Source organism: Ranitomeya imitator, chromosome 1 (assembly GCF_032444005.1).
Source record: "Ranitomeya imitator isolate aRanImi1 chromosome 1, aRanImi1.pri, whole genome shotgun sequence".
NCBI lineage: Eukaryota > Metazoa > Chordata > Amphibia > Anura > Dendrobatidae > Ranitomeya > Ranitomeya imitator.
Genome location: NC_091282.1, coordinates 180,954,591 through 180,980,222, shown reverse-complemented (window position 1 = coordinate 180,980,222; position 25,632 = coordinate 180,954,591). Strand labels below are relative to the sequence as shown.

The 25,632-nt window shown below is 42.4% G+C and overlaps 1 protein-coding gene across 1 annotated transcript in view; it reads right to left on the bottom strand.

Annotated features, from left to right (window-relative positions):
- The window catches only part of MAN2A1 (mannosidase alpha class 2A member 1), a 216,690-nt gene that overhangs the window by 88,585 nt on the left and 102,473 nt on the right, over positions 1-25,632 (bottom strand). The window contains exons 5-6 of the mRNA XM_069752627.1: positions 16,634-16,761; positions 8,244-8,417 (exon numbers count right to left, since the gene is read on the bottom strand). Coding sequence (XP_069608728.1) covers positions 8,244-8,417; positions 16,634-16,761 — 302 coding nt within the window. The remainder of the gene's footprint in view (positions 1-8,243; positions 8,418-16,633; positions 16,762-25,632) is intronic.

The window sequence follows — 25,632 nt, the reverse complement described above, 5'->3', positions numbered from 1 at the left end:
AGGGTTAAAAATTGACCAGCGATTTCTCATTTTTACATCAAAATTTACAAAACCATTTTTTTTTTAGGGACCATCTCACATTTATAGTCACTTTGAGGGGTGCAAGACAGAAAATACCCAAAAGTGACATTCTAAAAACTACACCCCTCAAGGTGCTCAAAACCACATTCAAGAAGTTTATTAACCCTTTACGTGCTTCACAGTAACTGAAGCAATGTGGAAGGAAAAAATTTACATTTTTTTTTTTTAACAAACATTTTAATTCAGAACCAATTTTTTTTTATTTTCACAAGTGTAGAAAGAGAAAAAGAACCACAAAATTTGTTGTGCAATTTCTCCTGAATACGCTGATACCCCATATGTGGGGGTACACCACTGTTTGGGCTCACGGCAGAGTTCGGAACGGAAGAAGCGCTGTTTGACTTTTTCAATGCAGAATTGGCTGGAATTGAGATTGGCGCCATGTCGCATTTGGAGAGCCCCTGATGTGCTTAAACAGTGGAAACCCCACACAATTTACACCATTTTGGAAACTAGACCTCCCAAGGAGCTTATCTAGATGTGTGGTGAACACTATGAACCCCCAAGTGCTTCACAGAAGTTATAAAGCAGAGCCATGAAAATAAAAAATCCTATTTTCGTCAAAAATGATTTTTAGGCCACAATTTTTTATTTTCACAAGTGTAACATGGGAAATTGGACCTCGAAAGTAGTCGCCTAGTTTGTCGTGAGTACGCCGATACCCCATATGTGGGGGGGAAACCACTGTCTGGGTGTATGGCAGAAATCGGAAGGGAAAGAATGCCGTTTTGGAATGCAGACTTTGATAGAATGATCTGCGGGCGTCATGTTGCGTTTGCAGAGCCCCTGATGTACCTAAACAGCAGAACCCCCCCCCCCTCCACAAGTGACCCAATTTTGGAAACTAAACACCTCCAAGGAGCTTATCTAGACGTGTGGTGGGCACTATGAACCCCCAAGTGCTTCACAGAAGTTTATAATGCAGAGCTGTGAAAATAAAAAATCATTTTTTTCCCACAAAAATGATTTTTTTAGCCCTCAATTTTTTTTATTTTCCCAAGGATAACAAGAAAAATTGGACCTCAAAAGTTGTTGTCCAATTTGTCCTGAATACCCTGATGCCCCATATGTGGGGGTAAACCACTGTTTGGGTGCACGGCAGAGCTCAGGAGGGAAGGAGCACCATTTGACATTTTGAACGCAAAATTGGCTGGAATCAATGGTGGCGCCATGTCACATTTGGAGACCCCTGATGCACCTAAACCGTGAAAACCCCCAAATTCTAACTCCAACCCTAACCCCAACACACCCCTAACCCTAATCTCAACCCTATCCATACTCCTAATCATAACCCTAACCCAAACACACCCCTAACCCCAACCCGAACAATAACCTTAATCTCAACCCTAACCATAACCCTAAACAAAATCCTAACCCCAACATACTCCAAACCCTAATCCTAACCATAACCCTAACCACAAACATAACCCTAATCCGAACCCTAATCCCAATACACCCCTAACCATAACCCTAATCCCAAACCTAACCCTAATCTCAAACCTAAACATAATCCAAACCTAAGCCTAATCTCAACCCTAATCCAAACCCTAATCCCAACTCTAACCCTATTTTTAGCCCCAACCTTAACCCTAACTTTAGCCCCAACCCTAACCCTAACTTTAGCCCAACTCACTTTAGCCCAACTGTAACCCTAATTGGAAAACTGAAATAAATACATCTTATTTTATTATTTTTTTCTAACTTTTTTTTATTTATTTTGATCACTGTGATAATTTTGGTCACTGTGATAGACACTAACTAATAGGAAAAATTTTCCTATTGTTGCCAGGTGCCGGCCGGCAGATCTGAGCAGGCGCACTGCGCATGCGCCCTCCATTTTCTTCCTAGAAAAAGATGGTGGCGCTCATGGGGGGAAGCAGGAGGGCCGAGGAGCACCGGGAGACACTTGAAAGTATCGGGAGGTGATTGGGGACCCTATTTCTCTGTCCTCTGATGTGCCATCACATCGTAGGACAGAGAAATTAAATGGCACATTGGACTTTTTTCTTTTTTTGTGGTCGCCGGTATACAGTTAATACTGGTGATCGCAACAGACCCGAATCATATTCTCTGGAATCCCGGCTACCTCCGGCAGCGAAGAGCCTGGAGTAAATTCGACTCTGGGGGGGGGCACTATACAGCGCTGTGGTTTAAGTACCCTTAACTATCGCCGTTAAAAGGCGTATCGGCGATCGTTAAGGGGTTAAAGACAACCCTAAAGAAATTGTTGACCAATTTTTCCATGATCTGGATGTGGATCTAGAAAAATAGGAGAAGGATATTTGTGCCCTTAAAACAAAGAAATAGAGGGATTTAACGAATTATGACAATAGAAAGGTTGTCAGATGGCAAACTAGGAAGCAACGCTTAACACCGTCATCTCGGAGTTCCTCAGTTACATCTATTGCCTCACATTCCAGTCAAGTATCTACACAGGATATGGATCCCGCTAGGAATGTATATATGACAACCAAAAATCATGGTAAAAAAAAAAAAATTCTCAAAAAAACTATTTTCGTTACAATCACGGACAAACCCAAGGTAATTAATCTGTCCAATCACAAATTAACAGTAATGCAAGAAAAAATTCTTGAACGAGGACTAACTTTTCCCCCAGCTAAATCTCTAGATGTCTTTGAGGCCATAAAGGATGTGCATTTATTTGCTAAAAAATTGATCCTCACGCGATACCATGATAAACCTCAGGCACTGGGATCTACAGATACTACTCAAGAACAAGAGGCTATTGTTTCTTGTTCCTTTAGTAAGGACTCCAGGATAGCATCTTCGGTGAGTAATTACCTCATGCATCTATATGGCAAATCCAAGAAATTCCCCAGTCTTAACACGTACCCGGCTGTTGAGGTTTTTATTAAAATGGTCAGCCAAGACACTGAGAAACTTGGCTCATCTCTTCGATCTGGGGGAAATGGGGATGAGAATAGGGCCATTTATGAGATCAGACAATGGACAGATGTAACAATTAAACCTGCAAAGGGGGAAATGTGGTCCTTTGGCCAAATGACCTATATGAAAATCAAGCCTATAAATTGCTTCTTGACAAAAAGTTTTACAAGAGGCTTTTAACTATAACCCCCGCACTGAATTTCAGCAGGAATTATTCAATATCGTAACACAGGCATTTGAAGCAAATATTATTCCTAAGAAACTCATGGACACCATTCTTGCCACAAAACCTCGCATGTCTACCTTGTACTTAGTTCCAAAAATTCACAAACACCATGTCAACCCACAAGGCTGACCAATTGTATCCTGTAATGAGGGTATTTGTGAACTGGTCTGTTTAATAGATGATTTTTATTTAAAACCCTTGGTCGCTACTCTTCCATCCTTCATCAAGGACACCACCGCAGTCCTTCACAGTTTTGACGGCTTATACAGTAAGTTCACAACAGTATGCTATGCTCATTGTCACTGCCGACGTCGAAAGTCTAAATACTTCCATCAAGCATGAGGACAGACTTAGTGCCGTTTCCTGGTTCCTTGCAGCTGGCAATTTTGATCCATCACTGAGTATATTCTACAACTTGAAATTTGTTCTTACTCACAATTGTTTTCTATTTAAAGATCAGATTTTTCTCCAGCTGCAGGGGACTGCAATGGGAGTGGCCTGTGCTCCGTCCTATGCAAATCTTTTTCTTGGCGCGTGGGAGCAGGAAATTTTTCTCAGTAACCCGGTCGAACGGAACGATAAAGTGCATCACTGAATCCATTATATTGTTGACATTCTATTTCTCTGGGAGGATACCGTTGAACATTTCAATGAATTTATCACCATATTGAATCGAAATGATCGGAATATTAAATTGACATTTACATACGGACGCCAACTTAATTTCCTTGACCTTGATATTCGGGTTTCCCCACAAGGCTTAATTGAGACGGACATATATAGAATACCAACTGCGACAAACTATTGCATGCCAGTTCATCTCATCTTCCTTCAACAATCAACAGTATACTGGTTGGCCAACACCTAAGGATTTGCCGCATCTGTTCCACCGATGAGACCTTTGAACGCCAGGCCAAGGACATTTACCACCGTTTCCGTGAACGCAGTTACAGTCATAGGCAGATACGTTGCGGTTACAAACCATCATTCACACTGCACACATTTTTTCTTAATTCTTCATCTTTACATTTCACATTCTCACCCACTACCAATCTAGCACAATCTCCATTTACCTGCATTTTTCAATTTTATTTTCATTCACTCATTTAAAGGGAACCTGTCACCCCGAAAATCGCGGGTGAGGTAAGCCCACCGGCATCAGGAGCTTATCTACAGCATTCTGTTATGCTGTAGATAAGCCCCCAATGTTAATAAATCCTATATAGAAAAGAAATACCAAAATATATTGATAATAACTCAAAAAAATAAATATTCAACAAAAAGCATATACCCCAAAAAGAATATTTACTGACAACAGATTCAAAAGAATTTTTTCATTAACAATTTTTATTATTTAAAAAGGACATAACACAATTAATAACATTTTTATTAAAATATATATATATAATTAATCCAGAATAAAATATATCATGAACAAAGATAATGGATAAAATATAAACCAGTATGTGGGGGGGCTACGGCACGCAAGAGCCAATCGATACAACAACCAATAATATATACCAAGTGGATACAAATATAATCATATAAAATATATTAAATAAAATAATATCACGGCTGACATATAAATAAAATTATTAACAATAACATATACCAAATGTAAAAAATCATATACAATAAAAATAATAAAAAAATATAATTCCTTTACAATTTAAACATGCGCACATAAACCAAATATATAAGTATTTAAAAGAGATCCGACACTCGTCAAATGCACATCCACACAAGAGAGCCTATAATTGATGCATCATTGGCAAACTGACAATATATATATATGAATAATATAAACTAAAAAATGTGAAAAAATCTGTGAAAAATAAATGTGTGAAAAATAACTATATAAGGAATTACTATAAATCATATAAAAATAGGAAAAAAGTGTATGTGATAGTAAATTTATAAAGATATCTGATATAAATATGATTAAAAAGGTGATAAAAATATATGTGATAAATAATATGTGAGTAAAATAATTAATCAATATCTATACATATCATTATAACACATGTGTTGTATAATAAAATAGAGTGGACCGTTATATTGTCATTCCAATGATGCAGCAAAAAGGTATATAAGGAAATATGATAATATATAGAATGTATATTGTAATCAATAATATATCGGAAGTATTGAAATAGCATTTGACAAAATCCAAACTCACAAAAAGTACTGCACAAAATAACAATCTCAGTAATATAAATAGAAAATGAGCACAGATCAAACAGCAAAAAAACTTGTAAGCCGTGTATACCAACCAGCATATGCGTGTCACAGCCCCCTCACACACCACTCCAACGCACGTTTCGCAACCGCTTCGACAAAGTACTGCAGTGCGCAGGCGCCGGGCCTCTCTGACCTTTCCGGCGCCTGCGCACTGCAGTACTTTGTTCTGCCCTCAACAGGGCAGACAAAGTACGCCTGCTCTGGAGCCGTGGCTGAAGATCAGAAGAGGACGTCTTGGAATGAAGATGGGAGGCGCCGCAGCGGACCAGAGACACCCATCCAACCGAATCAGCAGCGGGACTGCCCCTGGGTGAGTATAATCTAACGTCTTTTTCTCCTCTTTCAGGTAACATCGGGGGCTTATCTACAGCATTACAGAATGCGGTAGATAAGCCCCTGATGCCGGTGGGCTTACCTCACCCGCGATTTTCCGGGTGACAGGTTCCCTTTAATCACTTCTCTTTACTTATTTGATTCTTCATTTGCCCACTATTCACACACATTCACTTTTTCTCATGCATTCTCGTCACACACTGCAAATTTATGGTCATTATTTCAGCTGTCCTGGGTGCGCATGCGCTATTGGCCTCGAGCACGGCTCTTTGGTAGCACGGAACTAGTGACTGCATTGCACATGCTCCGTCACTCTGATGGAGTTTATGGCCTTGCGTTCCACTGCCGTGATCCGGAAGAGCATTAAAGAGTGCCGGGTCGATGATGCATGCGCAATCATGATGGGACCTTTCCGTTACAGCGCAGGTCACATGATATTTATCTACAACACACCCATCGCTATTTTTTTCACCTATTGGACAAGATTCATATAAATAGCCTGGCAAATACCTCCCCCAACACACGGCTCCTCAGGAAGACTAACGAAACATGTGTTGGGGCGACGGGGACGCCAAGGTTACCAGTCATGTATTTCTGTAAGTGCCTGATCTTTATAATTTTCATCTAGCTGTATGACAGACTTCTGATTCATTATGATTTAATTCATTCACTCACATCGTGAGTAAGCAGCGACTCACTGTAAGTTCGCTGACACATGGCACCTAGATTATTCATCTTGTGATTGACACAACAGGACCCATTACCAGAGTAACCACTGAGTTGCATCGAAATTTATACTTACTTATCTGGTGGCATTTTGATGATTTTGTCTAGTTTATTTCAATTACATTGCACTTTTCATTTTTTATGAGTGCTATTTGACTAATCAGTCATATGATTAAACATTCATCCTTTCATATTTTAATTCATTTTGTATATTATTCATTATTTATTGTATTACTTATATCTACGGTAATTGTGCATTCATCACTTAGCACTATATGTAACCTTAACCCCTGTATTTTGGAATGTAGCAGACTTTCTACATCATTTTTAATTTATAATCTAATAAAAATAAATATTTTTATCTGGATTATACTTGGCTAGTGGCGGCTTAATCTTCTCCTCCACATGTAGTGTTATTTATGAATGTTGAATTCTCTTGTCCCCTACTTTCAAACTGGGCATTTTTGTGGTAAACACCCAGAAAAGCTGCACTAACTACACATTTATGCACAATGAACAATAAAAGCAAAGAACGCCTTAATTCCTCTAATGCTGCAGACCCTGAACTCTCCGTAGCTTTCTATGTTGGCTGAAAGTCGTGTCACGTCATGAACAACAATTATTGTTTTCAACTTAGATCAATAGGATATTAAAAGCTTATGCAACAGCTTTTGGGCACTTTAGAAACCAGCAGTCTCAACTGTTCATTACAGCCTGCAGGACCAAGTAGCTTAATGTCTCTCTAAATCATTAAATTCTCAAGTATTTATCTGTGATCCCACAAACTTTCAACTTAGTTTTTTTTTCTTATTAAGGGTCTTGCAATAATCCATTAAAAAAGGCCTGTTGAGCTGCGCATCATGCTCTGGGATGATGAACTGTTAGCATTCCAATAACTGCTGCCAACATCTCATTCTTGACCCACAGGAGTTCAAGTTCGCAGACAAATATTTCACCACATTAGGAAATTCAAAAACGCATCCTCAAAATCACAAGTTTAAAGAAGCCATTAGCTATCTTTCAGGGTCTGTTTAGCTTGTAGGGAGTGGGGGACATCAGCAAAAGGACCACCTCTAGATACTCTGCTGGAATTAGCCATGTATTAAGGTTCATTCAGACATTCGTGCAAAATCTGTCTGAGATTGGATTGCAATGCACAAACTGGCGGGAGCTCTCCTGACCAGAGAGGGACAGCTTCAAAGAAATAAATGAAGCAGACATGTTTGGGTTAAGAGACCTACGTCCAAACCATGAATTAGATGTCCGAACTAAAGAGATTTTCCACTTTCAAAAAAGTGGACTTCAAACGCTTGGAGTCATGAAGCCAGATTGTACTCTCACCCTGGGTCTCGGGCCAGCTCCCTGCTTCAGGTATGCATTTTGACAGCAGGAATAACATCACATTGACCATGCAGATCACCGATGCAGCTTATCACTGAGCTCAGTGGCTTTTCCAATGTATAAGCAGCTGGAGCTCAGTGACTGGCTATAGCGTTAAGACTAGCTTCCTTGCTTTAGGAATAGTCATTGCAAAAGGAAAAATGTTATTGATTGTGTTGCCTTATTAGCTGTCCATAAACAATTGGTTAATGTGAGAACATGTGACTTGACTACTAGTTTTCATCAAATAGATATTTACCGTAAGTTTGTTTTGAGTATTGTGTATTAGAAAAGTTGCACTGAAATGTCAGTCAACAATAAAAAGCGTTAGTGAAAAGTATTTGCTTACCCCAGTTTTGCCTCCAAAAGAACTCTAATGTCTTCTTTGCTGAAAAATGTTTCTTTATTGAATAGTGAATGCGTTGGATAAGCATGCTCGATATCCCCGATCGCTTAAGAATGTAAGCCATAGTTGGAGAATGCCCAAAAGGATCGACAGCCCATCCTGATTTTGGTTTTACACCTACATAAGAAATAAAATTAATAGCAGGCAGGTATATACTGTACAGGCATATTAATAAGGTAGGTAAATCAACACTGCAATTCTTAGAAAGTGCCAATATAATAGGTCGTGTTGCAAGGCATCACATTTTTCAGTTTAAGGCCGGCGTCACACTGAGCGTGGGAAAATATTCAGAAAAGTTCCCAGGCTCGAGTTCATATGAGGACATACAGCACAGGGCGCATCACCGCGGTAACTACGAGGTAACTACAGGTCATCCCCCTGCATTCCAATAATTCCCCGGGTTTTTACAGCCATGAGCACAGCTGCATTAGCAGAGCTCCTGGGTGTAAAATGATTTAACCCCTTCAGATGAATTTACAGCGTGGGACAAGACTGAACGACGGAAGGTATGGAATATTGTTGTTTGTTTTTTTTTAACTTTGTTCCAGGTGACAAGGGTCTTCAGGTGGATTAAGAGTATAATAAAATATTAAAACACCCTGTGTCTTTATTTCATTAAAATACTTTGTAATAATGTGTGTGTTTTATTAACCATTTGGTACTATTGGATTAATAATGGATAGGTGCCATAATTGACGCCTCTCCATTATTAATCTGGCTTAATGTCACCTTACAATAGCAAGGTGACATTAACCCTTCATTACCCCATATCCCACCGCTACACGGGAGTGGGAAGAGAGAGGCTAAGTGCCAGAATAGGCGCATCTTACTGATGTGCCTTATCTGGGGTGGCTGGAGGCAGATGTTTTTAGCCAATGGGGGTCCTATAAGCATGGTCCCTCTCTAGGCTATTAATATCTGCCCTCAGTCACTGGCTTTCCCCACTCTGGCGGAGAAAATTGCGCGGGAGCCCACGTAAATTTTTTCTGCAATTTAACCCCTTAATCTAGTAGCTAGAGCCCCCAAATTTTACACCAAGACACTTCTTACATTACTAGAGAGGAATATGTAATAAAAGAAGGGATATGAGATGGTTTACTGTATGTAAACCATGTCTCACATGTCGGGTTTGAGAAGTAGATAGGAAAAGCCGGCAATTGAATTACCTGCTTTTCTGCTATCTAGCGCTGTAGGAAATAAATATACCGTATATACTCGAGTATAAGCCGAGATTTTCAGCCCAAATTTTTGGGCTGAAAGTGCCCCCCTCGGCTTATACTCGAGTCACGGTAGAGGTGGGGTCGGCAGGTGAGGGGCTGAGGGCGCTGGGGTATACTTACCTAGTCCCAGCGATCCTCGCGCTGTCCCTGCCGTCCCACGGGCTTCGGCGCTGCAGTTTCTTCCTCTCTTCAGCGGTCACGTGGGACCGCTCATTACAGAAATGAATAAGCGGCTCCACCTCCCATAGGGGCGGAGCCGCTTATTCATTTCTCTAATCAGCGGTGCCGGTGACCGCTGATAGAGAAAGAAGCTGCGGCACCGAAGACAGGAGGGGACAGCGCGAGGATCGCCAGGACTAGGTAAGTATAGCATATTCACCTGTCCTCGTTCCAGCCGCCGGGCGCCGATCCATCTTCCCGGCCGGCGCCTCCATCTTCCCGGCGTCTCTGCTCTCTGACTGTTCAGGCAGAGGGCGCGATGACGCATATAGTGTGCGCGGCGCCCTCTGCCTGATCAGTCAGAGCAGAGACGCCGGGAAGATGGAGGCGCCGGGACCGGACGCTGGGAGCTGCAATCAAGGGAGGTGAGTATGTGGTTTTTTTTCTTTATTGCGGCAGCGGCGGCACAAATTTATGTGGAACATCTATGGGGCACAGTGAACGGTGCAGAGCACCGTATATGGCACAGCACAGCTATGGGGCACAGTGAACGGTGCAGAGCACCGTATATGGCACAGCACAGCTATGTATGGGGCACAGTGAACGGTGCAGAGCACCGTATATGGCACAGCACAGCTATGGGGCACAGTGAACGGTGCAGAGCACCGTATATGGCACATCTATGGGGCACAGTGAACGGTGCAGAGCACCGTATATGGCACAGCACAGCTATGGGGCACAGTGAACGGTGCAGAGCACCGTATATGGCACAGCACAGCTATGTATGGGGCACAGTGAACGGTGCAGAGCACCGTATATGGCACAGCACAGCTATGGGGCACAGTGAACGGTGCAGAGCACCGTATATGGCACAGCTATGGGGCACAGTGAACGGTGCAGAGCACCGTATATGGCACAGCACAGCTATGGGGCACAGTGAACGGTGCAGAGCACCGTATATGGCACAGCTATGGGGCACAGTGAACGGTGCAGAGCACCGTATATGGCACAGCTAGGGGGCACAATGAACGGTGCAGAGCACTATATGGTTCACACCTATGGGGAAATATGAACGGTGCAGAGCACTATATGGCACAGCTATGGGGAAATAATGATCTATTTTTATTTTTGAAATTCACCGGTAAATGCTGCATTTCCACCCTAGGCTTATACTCGAGTCAATAAGTTTTCCCAGTTTTTTGTGGCAAAATTAGGGGGGTCGGCTTATACTCGGGTCGGCTTATACTCGAGTATATACGGTATATATAAAACATAATACATATACATATACATATATATATACATACAAACATATATACACACCCCTATACTATGTGTAGACATTTATTTTAGCTATTCTAACCGGTCAGTGCGATTTTACTGTACACCGCACTGAATTGCCGGCTTTTCTATAGAACACCGGTGCGTATTTCTCGCAAGTCACACTGTTGGTCCGTGTGTAATCCGTATTTTTCTCGCCCCCATGGACTTTCATTGGCGATTTTTTTGCGCAATACGCTGACAAACGCAGCATGCTGCGATTTTCTACGGCCGTAGAAGACCGTATAATACGGATCAGTAAAATACGGCAGATAGGAGCTGGGCCATAGAGAATCATTGTACCGTGTGCAATCCGTATTTTCTGCACCTCTCATACGTCTGTAAAACTCGCTAGTGTGACGCCGGCCTTATAAGCATGGGATATTTTAAAACTGTCTCATCCAGACAGATTCACACGATCTCCCAATTTTCCAACGCATCCAGATCAAACTGGCAACACTGACCTACAAAGCCGTCCATAATATGCATTTTCCATATATCTCTCCGTACTAACATCCATATATCCTCCAACACGCAACTTCCAGTCCTCCCAAGAACCTCCTTCTCTAATCCACACAAATATGTTAATCACCAAATTGCCTCCAAGACTTCTATCCCACCCTCTGGAATTCTGTGCCTCAACACATCCGATTATCCACCACATTCAGAACCTTCAGACGGAACTTTAAAACTAGCCTCTTCAAGAAAACTAACAACCTACAATGACCCTGTTGCCACCTCACCACCACCGGAGCTGCCGCAACCCCCTACCCTATGGTTTCCTTCATTATTATCTTGCAGATTGAAAGCCTGCAAGTGCAGGGCGCTCTCCTTTCTGTACCAGTTTATTATTGTTAATTAGCTCACTGTATTTCATATTTGCATCTTATATTTAACCCCTTCTCATGTACATCACCATGGAATCAATGGTGCTCTAAAAATAAAGCTGCTTACTATTATTATTAATAATAATAATAATAATAATAATAATATTCACTTTGTTTGTGACAGAAAAGTATGCCACAATTCTGGCACATTTTTGGTGCATGAAACATTTTCTGGTAAACCATTCACTTTTTTAACCCTTTCACGACATGCGCCGTACTACTACTGCGCATGCCGTGTCACCCCCTTTGATGTGGGCTCCGGCGGTGAGCCCACATCAAAGTCACAACATGTCAGCTGTTTTGTACAGCTGACATGTGAGCGAAACAGCGGCAGGTGAAATCGCTATTCACCCACCGCTATTAACCTGTTAAATGCCTCTGTCAAACGCAGACAGCGGCATTTAACCAGCGCTTCCGGCTGGGTGGCCGGAAATGATGTCATCGCTGACCCCCGTCACATGATCGGAGGTCGGCGATGCATCAGGAAGGTAACCATAGAGGTCCTTGAGACCTCTATGGTTACTGATGCCGGCCTACTGTGAGCGCCACCCTGTGGTCGGCGCTCACAGCACACCTGCATTTCAGCTACATAGCAGCGATCTGATGATCGCTGCTATGTAGCAGAGCTGATCAGGCTATGCCAGCTTCTAGCCTCCCATGGAGGCTATTGAAGCATGGCACAAGTAAAAAAAAAAAATGTTTTTAAAAATATGAAAAAAATATAAAAGTTTAAATCACCCCCCTTTCGCCCCATCCTAAATAAAACAATTAAAAAAAAAAAAAATCTACACGTATTTGGTATTGCCGCGTTCAGAATCGCCCGATCTATCAATAAAAAAAAGCATTAACCTGATCGCTAAACAGCGTAGCGAGAAAAAAATCCAAAACGCCAGAATTAAGTTTTTTTGGTCGCCGTGACATTGCATTAAAATGCAATAATGGGCGATCAAAAGAACGTATCTGCACCGAAATGCTATCATTAAAAACGTCAGCTCGGCACGCAAACAATAAGCCCTCACCCTACCCCAGATCACGAAAAATGGAGACGCTTCGGGTATCGGAAAATGGCACTTTTTTTTTTTTAAGCAAAGTTTTGAATTTTTTTTCACCACTTGGATAAAAAATAACCTAGACATGTTAGATGTCTATGAATTCAGAATGACCTAGAGAATCACAATGGAAGGTTAGTTTTAGCATTTAATGAACCTAGCAAAAAAGCCAAACAAAAAACAAGTGTGGGATTGCACTTTTTTTGCAATTTCACCGCACTTGGAATTTTTTTCCTGTTTTCTAGTAAAAGACATGGTAAAACCAATGGTGTCGTTCAAATGTACAACTCGTCCCGCAAAAAATAAGCCCTCACATGACCATATTGACGGAAAAATAAAAAAGTTATGGCTCTGGAAAGGAGGGAAGTGAAAAATGAAAACGCAAAAACGAAAAAGGGCCGCGACTTGAAGGGGTTAAATTGGATCACACACCTTTGTCAGGTAAGGCACAGAATGTGTCAAAAGCATAACCTGATTATGATGCAAGTCATGAAAGGCAATTTTTTTATTTTTGAATTCTGGCTCAATTAGTTTGATACATTTCTCACATTGGTGTCTTCATAGTAATGTTGAACATGATCACAATTACCGTATATACTCGAGTATAAGCCGAGATTTTCAGCCCAAATTTTTGGGCTGAAAGTGCCCCTCTCGGCTTATACTCGAGTCACGGTAGCGGTGGGGTCGGCGGGTGAGAGGGAGAGGGCGCTGAGGTATACTTACCTAGTCCCAGCGATCCTGGCGCTCCCCCTGCCCTCCCACTGTCTTCTGTGCTGCAGCTTCTTCCCCTCTTCAGCGGTCACGTGGGACCGCTCATTAGAGAAATGAATAGGCGGCTCCACCTCCCATAGGGGTGGAGCCGCCTATTCATTTCTCTAATCAGCGGTAACGGTGACCGCTGATAGAGGAAGAGGCTGCGGCACAGAAGACCGTGGGACGGCAGGGGGAGCCGGACGTCGGGACCAGGTAAGTATGTCATATTCACCTGTCCGCGTTCCAGCCGCCGGGCGCCGCTCCATCTTCCCGGCGTCTATCTGCGCTCTGACTGTGCAGGTCAGAGGGCGCGATGACGCATATTAGTGTGCACGGCGCCCTCTGCCTGATCAGTCAGAGCAGAGAGACGCCGGGACCGGACGCTGGGAGCTGCAATCAAGAAAGGTGAGTATGGCTTTTTTTTTTTTTATTGCAGCAGCAGCAGCGGCGGCACAGATTTATACCGAGCATCTATGGGGCAGTATGAACGGTGCAGAGCACTATATGGGGCAGATATGGAGCAATATGAACAGTGCAGAGAACTATATAGGGCAGATATGGGGCAATATGAACAGTGCAGAGCACTATATGGGGCAGATATGGAGCAATATGAACAGCGCAGAGCACTATATGGGGCAGATATGGGGCAATATGAACAGTGCAGAGCACTATATGGGGCAGATATGGGGCAATATGAACAGTGCAGAGCACTATATGGGCCAGATATGGGGCAATATGAACAGTGCAGAGCACTATATGGGGCAGATATGGGGCAATATGAACGGTGCAGAGCACTATATGGGGCAGATATGGGGCAATATGAACAGTGCAGAGCACGATATGGGGCAATATGAACAGTGCAGAGCACTATATGGGGCAGATATGGGGCAATATGAACAGTGCAGAGCACTATATGGGGCAGATATGGGGCAATATGAACGGTGCAGAGAACTATATGGGGCAGATATGGGGCAATATGAACGGTGCAGAGCACTATATGGGGCAGATATGGAGCAATATGAACAGTGCAGAGCACTATATGGGGCAGATATGGGACAATATGAACGGTGCAGAGCACTATATGGCAGAGCTATGGGGAAATATGAACGGTGCAGAGCACTATATGGCAGAGCTATGGGGAAATATGAACGGTGCAGAGCACTATATGGCAGAGCTATGGGGAAATATGAACGGTGCAGAGCACTGTATGGCACAGATATGGGGAAATAGTGAACGGTGCAGAGCACTATATGGCACAGATATGGGGAAATAGTGAACGGTGCAGAGCACTATATGGCACAGCTATGGGGCAATAATGATCTATTTTTATTTTTGAAATTCACCGGTAAATGCTGCATTTCCACCCTAGGCTTATACTCGAGTCAATAAGTTTTCCCAGTTTTTTGTGGCAAAATTGGGGGGGTCGGCTTATACTCGGGTCGGCTTATACTCGAGTATATACGGTAAGTTTGGGAAAAAATCTATTTAAAGAAGGGATACTTTCCAGCAAATTCAGCATCTGTCAACCTTCATTGATAAAACAAGTGGCCAATACCTTGGAAATTCAACATCAGGCTATAAATCCTAAACCGTAAAAGTAGTAGAAAATGGTTGCCTCCTATAACCTTAATACTTCAGGATCTTCCATTGCATAGGACACAGTTCAAGTATAACAACATAAAAGGTAACTAGGTAAAGGAATATTTGCGTGCAGAATTATTGGGCAGCCAAACGAAGAAAAAATGTTTTCATCACAGTTTATTCTCATTTTAAAGTGAGAATGATAACCAAATAACTCAAAAAAAAAAATCACAGAAATACAGTTTTGAGACTTAAAAAAAAATTAGTGACCAATAATTGCCCTTTTCAAAAGGAGTCATAAGCCTTTTATCCATGGAGTCTGTTAGTTTCTTAATCGGTCAACGATCAACTTTTTGGGCAGCACCAACCACAACCTCCAGACACTGTTCACACAGGTGTACCATTTTCCACTGTAAATCTCCTGTTTAAGAAGGGCCCACATGTTCTCAATAGGGTTTAGGTCAGGTATGGAAAATGGGCCATGTCATTCTTTCATCTTCAAGGCCTTTACTGGCTGGCCAAGCCATGAAGCACTTCGATGCATGTGATGAAGCATTATCACAATCATTGTTTCCTTGAAAGATGAAGGTTATTTCTTGTACCACTGCTTGATGGAATCATGTTCTATAAACTGGCAGTAGGTTTGGGAATTCTGTTTGGAGTCCATCGTCAACCAGAAAAGTCCAACTAACTCATCTTTAATACCATAGCAGTACCTCACCTCCAACATGCCATGGGTCTGTGCCCGTCTTATTTTATCACTCCATGAAACCTTGGTGAAAAAAAGTCTGTCTTTGGATATTTCTTGGCTCAATGTTAAATTTCACCATTTGTGTCTGGTTTAGTGGTCGATCTCAGCATCCGTTACCTCGGCCATGTCTCTGAAGCACTGAGCACCTTGTACTTCTGGGCACTACATTGAGGTTGCAGTTCTAAAATATGACAGCATTGGAGGAAAATGGGTTCCTGATCGCTTCACTTTTGAGTCTTCTCAAATTTTTCATCAATAATGTGCGTCTTATTTTCTCAACATTGTATTTTGCAACCCTGTTGACCATTTGCAACAACATTTTTGATGGTTCTGCAATCACACCCCAATTTTTTACAATTTCAAGAGTACTGCATTTCTCTTTAAGAATGAACAATTTTGGACTTTTGAGAGTCACTGAAATCTCTTTACTGGCCCATTTTGTGTGAGGAAAACACCAGGTCACTTGGTATATGTTTGAAAACAATAAGCATTCATGTTTATACAGCATGTAGATTGAAAATATACACAAAAATGATGACATGGTTAAAACGCTCACTTACCTAATAATTCTGCACACAGCGCAAAGAGGAAAAGTTTAAAAAAAAATTCTTACCAAGATTTTTCTCCAGCCATTGGTGTCCTTCTATTAGTTGATCAATCATACCAAAATAGTGAGAGGAGGCTTCATCAGTCATAACCCATCCACCTGTAACAATCTCAAACTGTTCCTGTTCAATTAACCTGTTAATTAGATAAAGTGACAGGGTTAACATTAAAGGCAACATGAAAGGCAAGATGAACAATAGCAAAGCATTTGACAAATGTATTTTGGCATTGCCATCTAATTACAAGTCATCTGTATTTAACAATTCTTAACATTGGTTACCATTGCTAATTCTTAACCCCTTTACCCCCAAGGGTGGTTTGCACGTTAATGACCGGGCCAATTTTTACAATTCTGACCACTGTCCCTTTATGAGGTTATAACTCTGGAACGCTTCAACGAATCCCAGTGATTCTGACATTGTTTTCTCGTGACATATTGTACTTCTTGATTGTGGTAAAAATTCTTTGATGGTACCTGCGTTTATTTGTGAAAAAAATGGAAATTTGGCGACAATTATGAAAATTTCGCAATTTTCCAACTTTGAATTTTTATGCAATTAAATCACAGATACATGTCACACAAAATACCTAATAAGTAACATTTCCCACATGTCTACTTTACATCAGCACAATTTTGGAACCAAAATTTTTTTTTGTTAGGGAGTTATAAGGGTTAAAAGTTGACCAGCAATTTCTCATTTTTACAACACCATTTTTTTTTTTTAGGGACCACATCTCATTTGAAGTCATTTTGAGGGGTCTATATGATAGAAAACAACCAAGTGTGACACCATTCTAAAAACTGCACCCCTCAAGGTGCTCAAAACCATATTAAAGAAGTTTATTAACCCTTCTGGTGCTTCACAGGAATTTTTGGAATGTTTAAATAAAAATAAACATTTACCGTATATACTCGAGTATAAGCCGAGATTTTCATCCCAAAATTTTGGGCTGAAAGTGCCCCTCTCGGCTTATACTCGAGTCACGGTGGGCGGCAGGGTCGGCGGATGAAGGGGAGAGGGCGCTGAGGCATACTCGCCTAGTCCCAGCGATCCTGACGCTCCCTCTGCCCGTCACACGGTCTTCGGTGCTGCAGCTCTTCCCCTGTTCAGCGGTCACGTGGGACTGCTGATTAGAGAAATGAATATGCGGCTCCACCTCCCATAGGGGTGGAGCCGCATATTCATTTCTCTAATCAGCGGTCCCACGTGACCGCTGATAGAGGAAGAGCTGCAGCACCGAAGACCGTGTGACAGGCAGAGGGAGCGGGACGCCGGGAGCAGGTAAGTATGTAATATTCACCTGTCCGCGTTCCACACACCGGGTGCCGCTCTGTCTTCGCGTCCTCTTGCTCTGACTGTTCAGGTCAGAGGGCGCGATGACTCATAGTGTGCGCGGTGCCCTCTGCCTGATCAGTCAGTGCGGAGAGAAGCCGGGACGGGACGCTGGGAGCTGCAAGCAGCGAGGTGAGTATGGCATTTTTTTCTTATTGCAGCAGCAATGGCACAGCTTTATATGGCACAGCTATGGGGCAATAATGAACGGCGCAGAGCACTATATGGCAGCTATGAGGCAATAATGAACGGTGCAGAGCACTATGTGGCATAGCTATGGGGCAATAATGAACGGCGCAGAGCACTATGTGGCATAGCTATGGGGCAATAATGAACGGCGCAGAGCACTATATGGCACAGCTATGGGGAAATAATGAACGGTGCAGAGCACTATATGGCAGCTATGGGGCAATAATGAACGGCGCAGAGCACTATATGGCAGCTATAGGGCAATAATGAACGGCACAGTGCACTATATGGCACAGCTATGGGGCAACAATGAACGGTGCAGAGCACTATATGGCACAGTTATGGGGCAATAATGAACGGTGCAGAGTACTATATGGCACAGTTATGGGGCAATAATGAACGATGCAGAGCACTATATGGCACAGCTATGGGGCAATAATGAACGGTGCAGAGCACTATATGGCACAGCTATGGGGCAACAATGAACGGTGCAGAGCACTATATGGCACAGTTATGGGGCAATAATGAACGGTGCAGAGCACTATATGGCACAGCTATGGGGCAATAATGAACGGTGCAGAGCATTATATGGCACAGCTATGGGGCAATAATGAACGGTGCAGAGCACTATATGGCACAGCTTTCTATGGTACATCTATGGGGAAATAATGAACGGTGCAGAGCACTATATGGCACAGCTATGGGGCCATAATGAACAGTATGGAGCATCTATTTTTATTTTTGAAATTCACCGGTAGCTGCTGCATTTTCCACCCTAGGCTTATACTCGAGTCAATAAGTTTTCCCAGTTTTTTGTGGCAAAATTAGGGGGGTCGGCTTATACTCGGGTCGGCTTATACTCGAGTATATACAGTAACTTTTTTTCACAAAAAAATTACTTCAGCTCCAATTTATTTTATTTCACCAAGAGTAACAGGAGAAAATGGACCCCAAAAGTTGTTGTACAATTTGTGCTGAGTACACTGATACCCCATATGTGGGGGTAAACCACTGTTTGGGCGCATGGGAGAGCTCGGAAGGGAAGGAGCGCCGTTTGACTTTTCAATGCAAAATTGACAGGAATTGAGATGGGACGCCATGTTGCGTTTGGAGACCCACTGATGTGCCTAAACATTGAAACCCCCCACAAGTGACACCATTTTGGAAAGTAGACCCCCTAAGGAACTTATCTAGATGTGTTTTGAGCGCTTTGACCCACCAAGGGCTTCACAGAAGTTTATAATGCAGAGCCGTAAAAATAAAACAAAAATTTTTTCCCACAAAAATTATTTTTTTAGCCCCCAGTTTTGTATTTTCCCGAGGGTGACAGGAGAAATTGGACCACAAAATGTGTTGTCCTATTTGTCCTGAGTGCGCCGATACCACATATGTGGGGGGGAACCACTGTTTGGGCGCATGGAAGGGCCCGGAAGGGAAGGAGCTCCATTTGGAATGCAGACTTAGATGGAATGGTCTGCAGGTGTCACATTGTTTTTGCAGAGCCCCTAATGTACCTAAACAGTAGAAACCCCCCACAAGTGACACCATTTTGGAAACTAGACCCCCTAAGGAACTCATCTAGATGTGTTGTGAGAACTTTCACTACAGTTTATAATGCAGAGCCGTGAAAATAAAAAAATCTTTTTTTCCCCACAAAATTTATTTTTTAGCCCCCAGTTTTGTATTTTCCCAAGGGTAACAGGAGAAATTGGACACCAAAAGTTGTTGTCCTATTTGTCCTGAGTACGCTGATACTGCATATGTTGGGGTAAACCGCTGTTTGGGCACACGGGAGAGCTCGAAAGGGAAGAAGCACTGCTTTACTTTTTCAACGCAGAATTGGCTGGAATTGAGATCGGACGCCATGTCGCGTTTGGAGAGCCACTGATGTGCCTAAACAGTGGAAACCCCCAATTATAAATGAAACCCTAATCCAAAAACATCCCTAACCCTAATCCCAACAGTAACCCTAACCACACCTCTAACCCTGACACACCCCTAACCTAATCCCAACCCTATTCCCAACTGTAAATGTAATCTAAACCCTAACCGTAACTTTAGCCCCAACCCTAACCCTATCCCCAACCCTAACTGTAGCCTTAACCCTAACCCTAGCCCTAACCCCAACCCTAACGGGAAAATGGAAATAAATATATTTTTTTAATTTTTCCCTAACTAAGGGGATGATGAAGGGGGTTTGATTTACTTTTATAGCGGGTTTTTTAGCGGATTTTTATGATTGGAAGCCGTCACACACTGAAAGACGCTTTTTATTGCAAAAAATATTTTTTGCGTTACCACATTTTGAAAGCTATAATGTTTCCATATTTTGGTCCACAGAGTCATGTGAGGTCTTGTTTTTTGCGGGACGAGTTGACATTTTTATTGGTAACATTTTCGGGCACGTGCCATTTTTTGATCGCTTTTTATTCCGATTTTTGTGAGGCAGAATGACCAAAAACCAGCTATTTATGAATTTCTTTTGGGGGAGGCGTTTATACCGTTCCGCGTTTGGTAAAATCGATGAAGCAGTTTTATTCTTCGGGTCAGTACATTACAGCGATACCTCATTTACATCATTTTTTTATGTTTTGGCGCTTTTATACGATAAAAACTTTTATAGAAAAAATAATTATTTTTGCATCGCTTTATTCTCAGGACTATAACTTTTTTATATTTTTGCTGATGATGCTGTATGGCGGCTCGTTTTTCGCGCGACAAGATGACGCTTTCAGCGGTATCATGGTTATTTATATCTGTCTCTTTGATCGCTTGTTATTCCACTTTTTGTTCGGCGGTATGATAATAAAGCGTTGTTTTTTGCCTCTTTTTCTTACGGTGTTTACTGAAGGGGTTAACTAGTGGGCCAGTTTTATAGGTCGGGCCGTTACGGACGCAGCGATACTAAATATGTGCACTTTTATTGTTTTTTTTTTTTTATTTAGATAAAGAAATGTATTTATGGGAATAATTTTTTTTTATTATTATTATTTAGGAATATTTTTTATATATATATTTTTTTTTTTTACACATTTGGAATTTTTTTTTTTTTTTTACTTTTTTTTACTTTGCCCCAGGGGGGACATCACAGATCGGTGATCTGACAGTTTGCACAGTACTCTGTCAGATCACCGATCTGACTTGCAGCAGTGCAGGCTTCACAGTGCCTGCTCTAAGCAGGCTCAGTGAAGCCACCTCCCTCCCTGCAGGACCCGGATGCCGCGGCCATCTTGGATCCGGGCCTGGAGCAGGGAGGGAGGTGAGCAGACCCTCGCAGCAACGCGATCACATCGCGTTGCTGCGGGGGGCTCAGGGAAGCCCGCAGGGAGCCCCCTCCCTGCGCGATGCTTCCCTTTACCACCGGCACATCGCGATCATGTTAATGTGCCGGGAGCGGTCCGTGACCGCTCCTGGCACATAGTGCCGGATGTCAGCTGCGATAGGCAGCTGACACCCGGCCGCGCTCCCCCCGTGAGCGCGGCCGATCGCGTATGACGTACTATCCAGTCGGTGGTCATAGGGGCCCACCCCACCTCGACGGGATAGTACGCCTAATGTCAGAAAGGGGTTAAGGTACCTTCACACATAACGATTTTGTTAACGATATCGTTGCTTTTTGTGACGTAGCAATGATATCGTTAACGAAATCGTTAAGCGTAACAGCGACCAACGATCAGGTCCCTGCTGGGAGATCGTTGGTCGCTGGGAATGATCAGGACCTTTTTTTTTGGTCGCTGATCACCCGCTGTCATCGCTGAATCGGCGTGTGTGATGCCGATCCAGCGATGTATTCACTGGTAACCAGGATAAACATCGGGTTACTAAGCGCAGGGCCACGCTTAGTAACCTGATGTTTACCCTGATTACCATTGTAAATGTAAAAAAAAAAAAAATACACTACATACTCACATTCCGGTGTCTGTCACGTCCCCCGCCGTCACCTTCCCGCACTGATTGTGTCAGCGCCGGCCGGCCGTAAAGCAGAGCACAGCGGTGACGTCATGATGTCACCGCTGTGCTCTGCTTTACGGCCGGCCGGCGCTGACACAGTCAGTGCGGGAAGCTGACGCCGGGGGACGTGACAGACACCGGAATGTGAGTATGTTGTTTTTTTGTTTTTTTTTACATTTACAATGGTAACCAGGGTAAACATCGGGTTACTAAGCACGGCCCTGCGCTTAGTAACCCAATGTCTACCCTGGTTACCCGGGGACTTCAGCATCGTTGGTCGCTGGAGAGCTGTCTGTATGACAGCTCTCCAGCGACCACACAACGACTTACCAATGATCACGGCCAGGTCGTATCGCGGGTCGTGATCGTTGGTAAATCTTTTAGTGTAACGGTACCTTTAGTCCTAACACAAAGAAGCAATGGGATTTAGTAAATTATATTTTTTTCTTGTTATTTAAAAGGACATCCATGTGTCCATCTCCTTAGTTTAATTTTAGAAAAGTTTAGTTAGTTTAATTGTATCACTTCAGATATTTGTGCGAAGAGAAGCAAGATATATAGAGCCATGGGTCAGAAAAAAATTAGAGAAAACTATAGCACCAAATAAAACGTTATCCACTAAAATCACCCTAGACCTTCAGGGATAAAAAGATATTACCCATAATAGCATCAGGAAAATCATATTAAAGGTTTTTTTTTTTTTTGGCATATGATATTGAGGTCTTATCCACGGGCTAGGTATCAATATCAATCAATGAGGATCCGACACACGGTACCCCACTGATCAGCTATTAGTTTGGGCAATATAGATGACCTATCCTGTGATAAATCATCGACATTAATCAGTGGATGGCCGACACTCCATCTAGGCCACAAACAGTACGGCAAGAATATAGTTCTTGGTTGGACATAGTCCTGTGTGAATAAGTCATGTACTGCGGAGAACATGATGTTCTATGTGCAGAAAACGATTTTACAGAAGAGTGGTCCAACTGTCTACATAGGCCATTACACATAAATGATCGATGTCATTTAAAGGCTGAGGTTAGCCTGTCTAAATGAAGCCTAAATAATGACATTAATCCACCTCCTCCCTAAAGGTACCGTCACACTGAGCAACTTTACAACGAGAACGACAGCGATCCGTGACGTTGCAGCGTCCTGGATAGCGATCTCGTTGTGTTTGACACGCAGCAGCGATCTGGATCCCGCTGTGACATCGCTGGTCGTAGCTAGAAGTCCGGAACTTTATTTGGTCGTCAGGTCGGCGTGATTTGTCATGTTTGACAGCAAAAGCAACGATGCCAGCAATGTTTTAACATGGAGCTAACAACTGGCGAGAACGATAAGTACGTCACTGGATCGCTCCTGCATCGCTCTGCTGTTGCCGGTGTTTGACGTCTCCTAGCGACCTAAACAGTGACGCTGCAGCAATCGGCTCATTGTCTATATCGCTGCAGCGTCGCTTAGTGTAACGGAACCTTAACTCCTTACAATAGTAAATTTAAAGGGTAAAAGGATGGCTAAAGGTTAAAGATTACATAAATTATTAACCAACTTCGCTTTTACCAGGTATTTTTATCTGAAAAGTTCATTTTTAGACTTCTTAAGTTCCACAACAACAAATATTGTCCAGAAATGTAATTGACCTGCTTAAAAAAAATGATGAGAGAAGAGTAAATGCTCTCGTGACTGTTTAATTAAATTAAATCCCATAGGCATTGTTAACACTGTCGTTATATTTATACAAATAAGTGAGCAACATGGGGCTGAACAATAATTAACTTAAAATAAATATTTGGGCTTTATTGGGTCATCCGCCTTTACAATCCATTAACTTGTTTGGCACAGGAAAAATGTGCTCTTTTTCACTATCTACTATGTGCAATTAGAAAGGTAGAAAATCTAGCAATTATCTTGTCAATTATTTCCAGCAGAAATTTGTTATCAAAATTACAGGTCAGCTAAGTAACCCTGAGAAATATTGTATAAGCAGCATCTCTCCTGAATTTACTAAATAACAATGTAATTAGGTATTGACTTCTGACAAGCCTTCGCAATTTGTGCTTGTTCCAAATCACATTTTACTAATTTAACACTAAATTCTTTAGTGAGAAATGCAGAAGTTGACTAACAGCAAAAATATCCCAAGATAATATTTTTATCTAGTCTTGTTTACAACAGTCCATTGCAAATGGCCGTCTGACGTCACAGCCAGGCTTGCAGACTGCGCCTGTGCGGCCGCCCTGCCTATGAATCCCAGCCCCGCACTGTGCATAATGCATAACACACTGCGGGGCTGGGACTCCGAAGGTGGGCGGCCGCACAGGCGCAGTCTGCAAGACAGCATGTGAGGTCAGATGGCCAGAGCTCACTGCGCCTGCACCAGCCAGTACTAAACAGCGCAGGCGCCGGATTTCATGGGAAAACAGCGCGGAGGGGGCGGCGCCCCTGAAGATTTGAGTGACGGCAGTGTGGCGTTTCCAGCAGGGGGGTTAAGACCTGCCTCCCTGTCTAAAGACAGTTATAAAACGCTTTATTTTGGGAATAAATGCACCAAAAACTAAAAGAGCCACCATGTTAGAATGCAGCATTACTGCTGCACAAGGTGGCTCTTTTAGTTTATAACGGCTGGAGGGGGTGACAGTGGCCCTTTAAAGGCCACGCATCTGATGGCCCATTCGCAGGGACAGTTCATATCCCAGCATGCATTGATGATGATCGATAGACCTTAACCCCTTAGTGACCGAGCCAAATTTTTGAAATCTGACCAGTGTCACTTTATGTGGTAATAACTCTGCAACGCTTCAACAAATCCCAGTGATTTTGAGATTGTTTTTTCGTGACACATTATACTTTATGATAATGGTAAATTTAGTTCAACATTTTTTGTGTTTATTTATAAAAAATATAAAAAATTTGAGGAAAATGTTAAAAAATTAGCAATTTTCTAAATTTGAATGATTATCCCTTTAATCCAGATATCATACAACAGCAAACCATTAATAAATAACATTTCCCACATGTCTGCTTTACATCAGCACCATTTGTAAAATGTTATTTTATTTTGTTAGCATTGTAGGAGGTTTAAAAATGTAGCAGCAATTTTTCATTTTTTCAAAGAAATTTACCACATTTATTTTTTTAGTGACTTATCCATGTTTGAAGTAACTTTAGGGGTCCCATATATTGGGAAACCCCCAAACGTGATACCATTTTAAAAACCGCACCCCTAAACATATTGAAAACTGCTGTCAGGTAGTTTATTAACCCTTCAGGTGCTTTACAGGAATTAATGCAAAGTGGCATGACAGAAATGAAAATGTGTATTTTTACCACCTAAATGTTGCTAACTTCTAAACAGATTACTATAGCCGTCAGACTCTAAGGCCGCTATTTGGTCATGAATTGCCATGGCAAACATCAGGACCGCAAAATCATGATATAAGGGCACCAATTGGGATAAAAAAGAAGCCCCCACACTCTGTTGACCATTTATAATGATGTAGTCACTATTGACAGCAGCATCTAA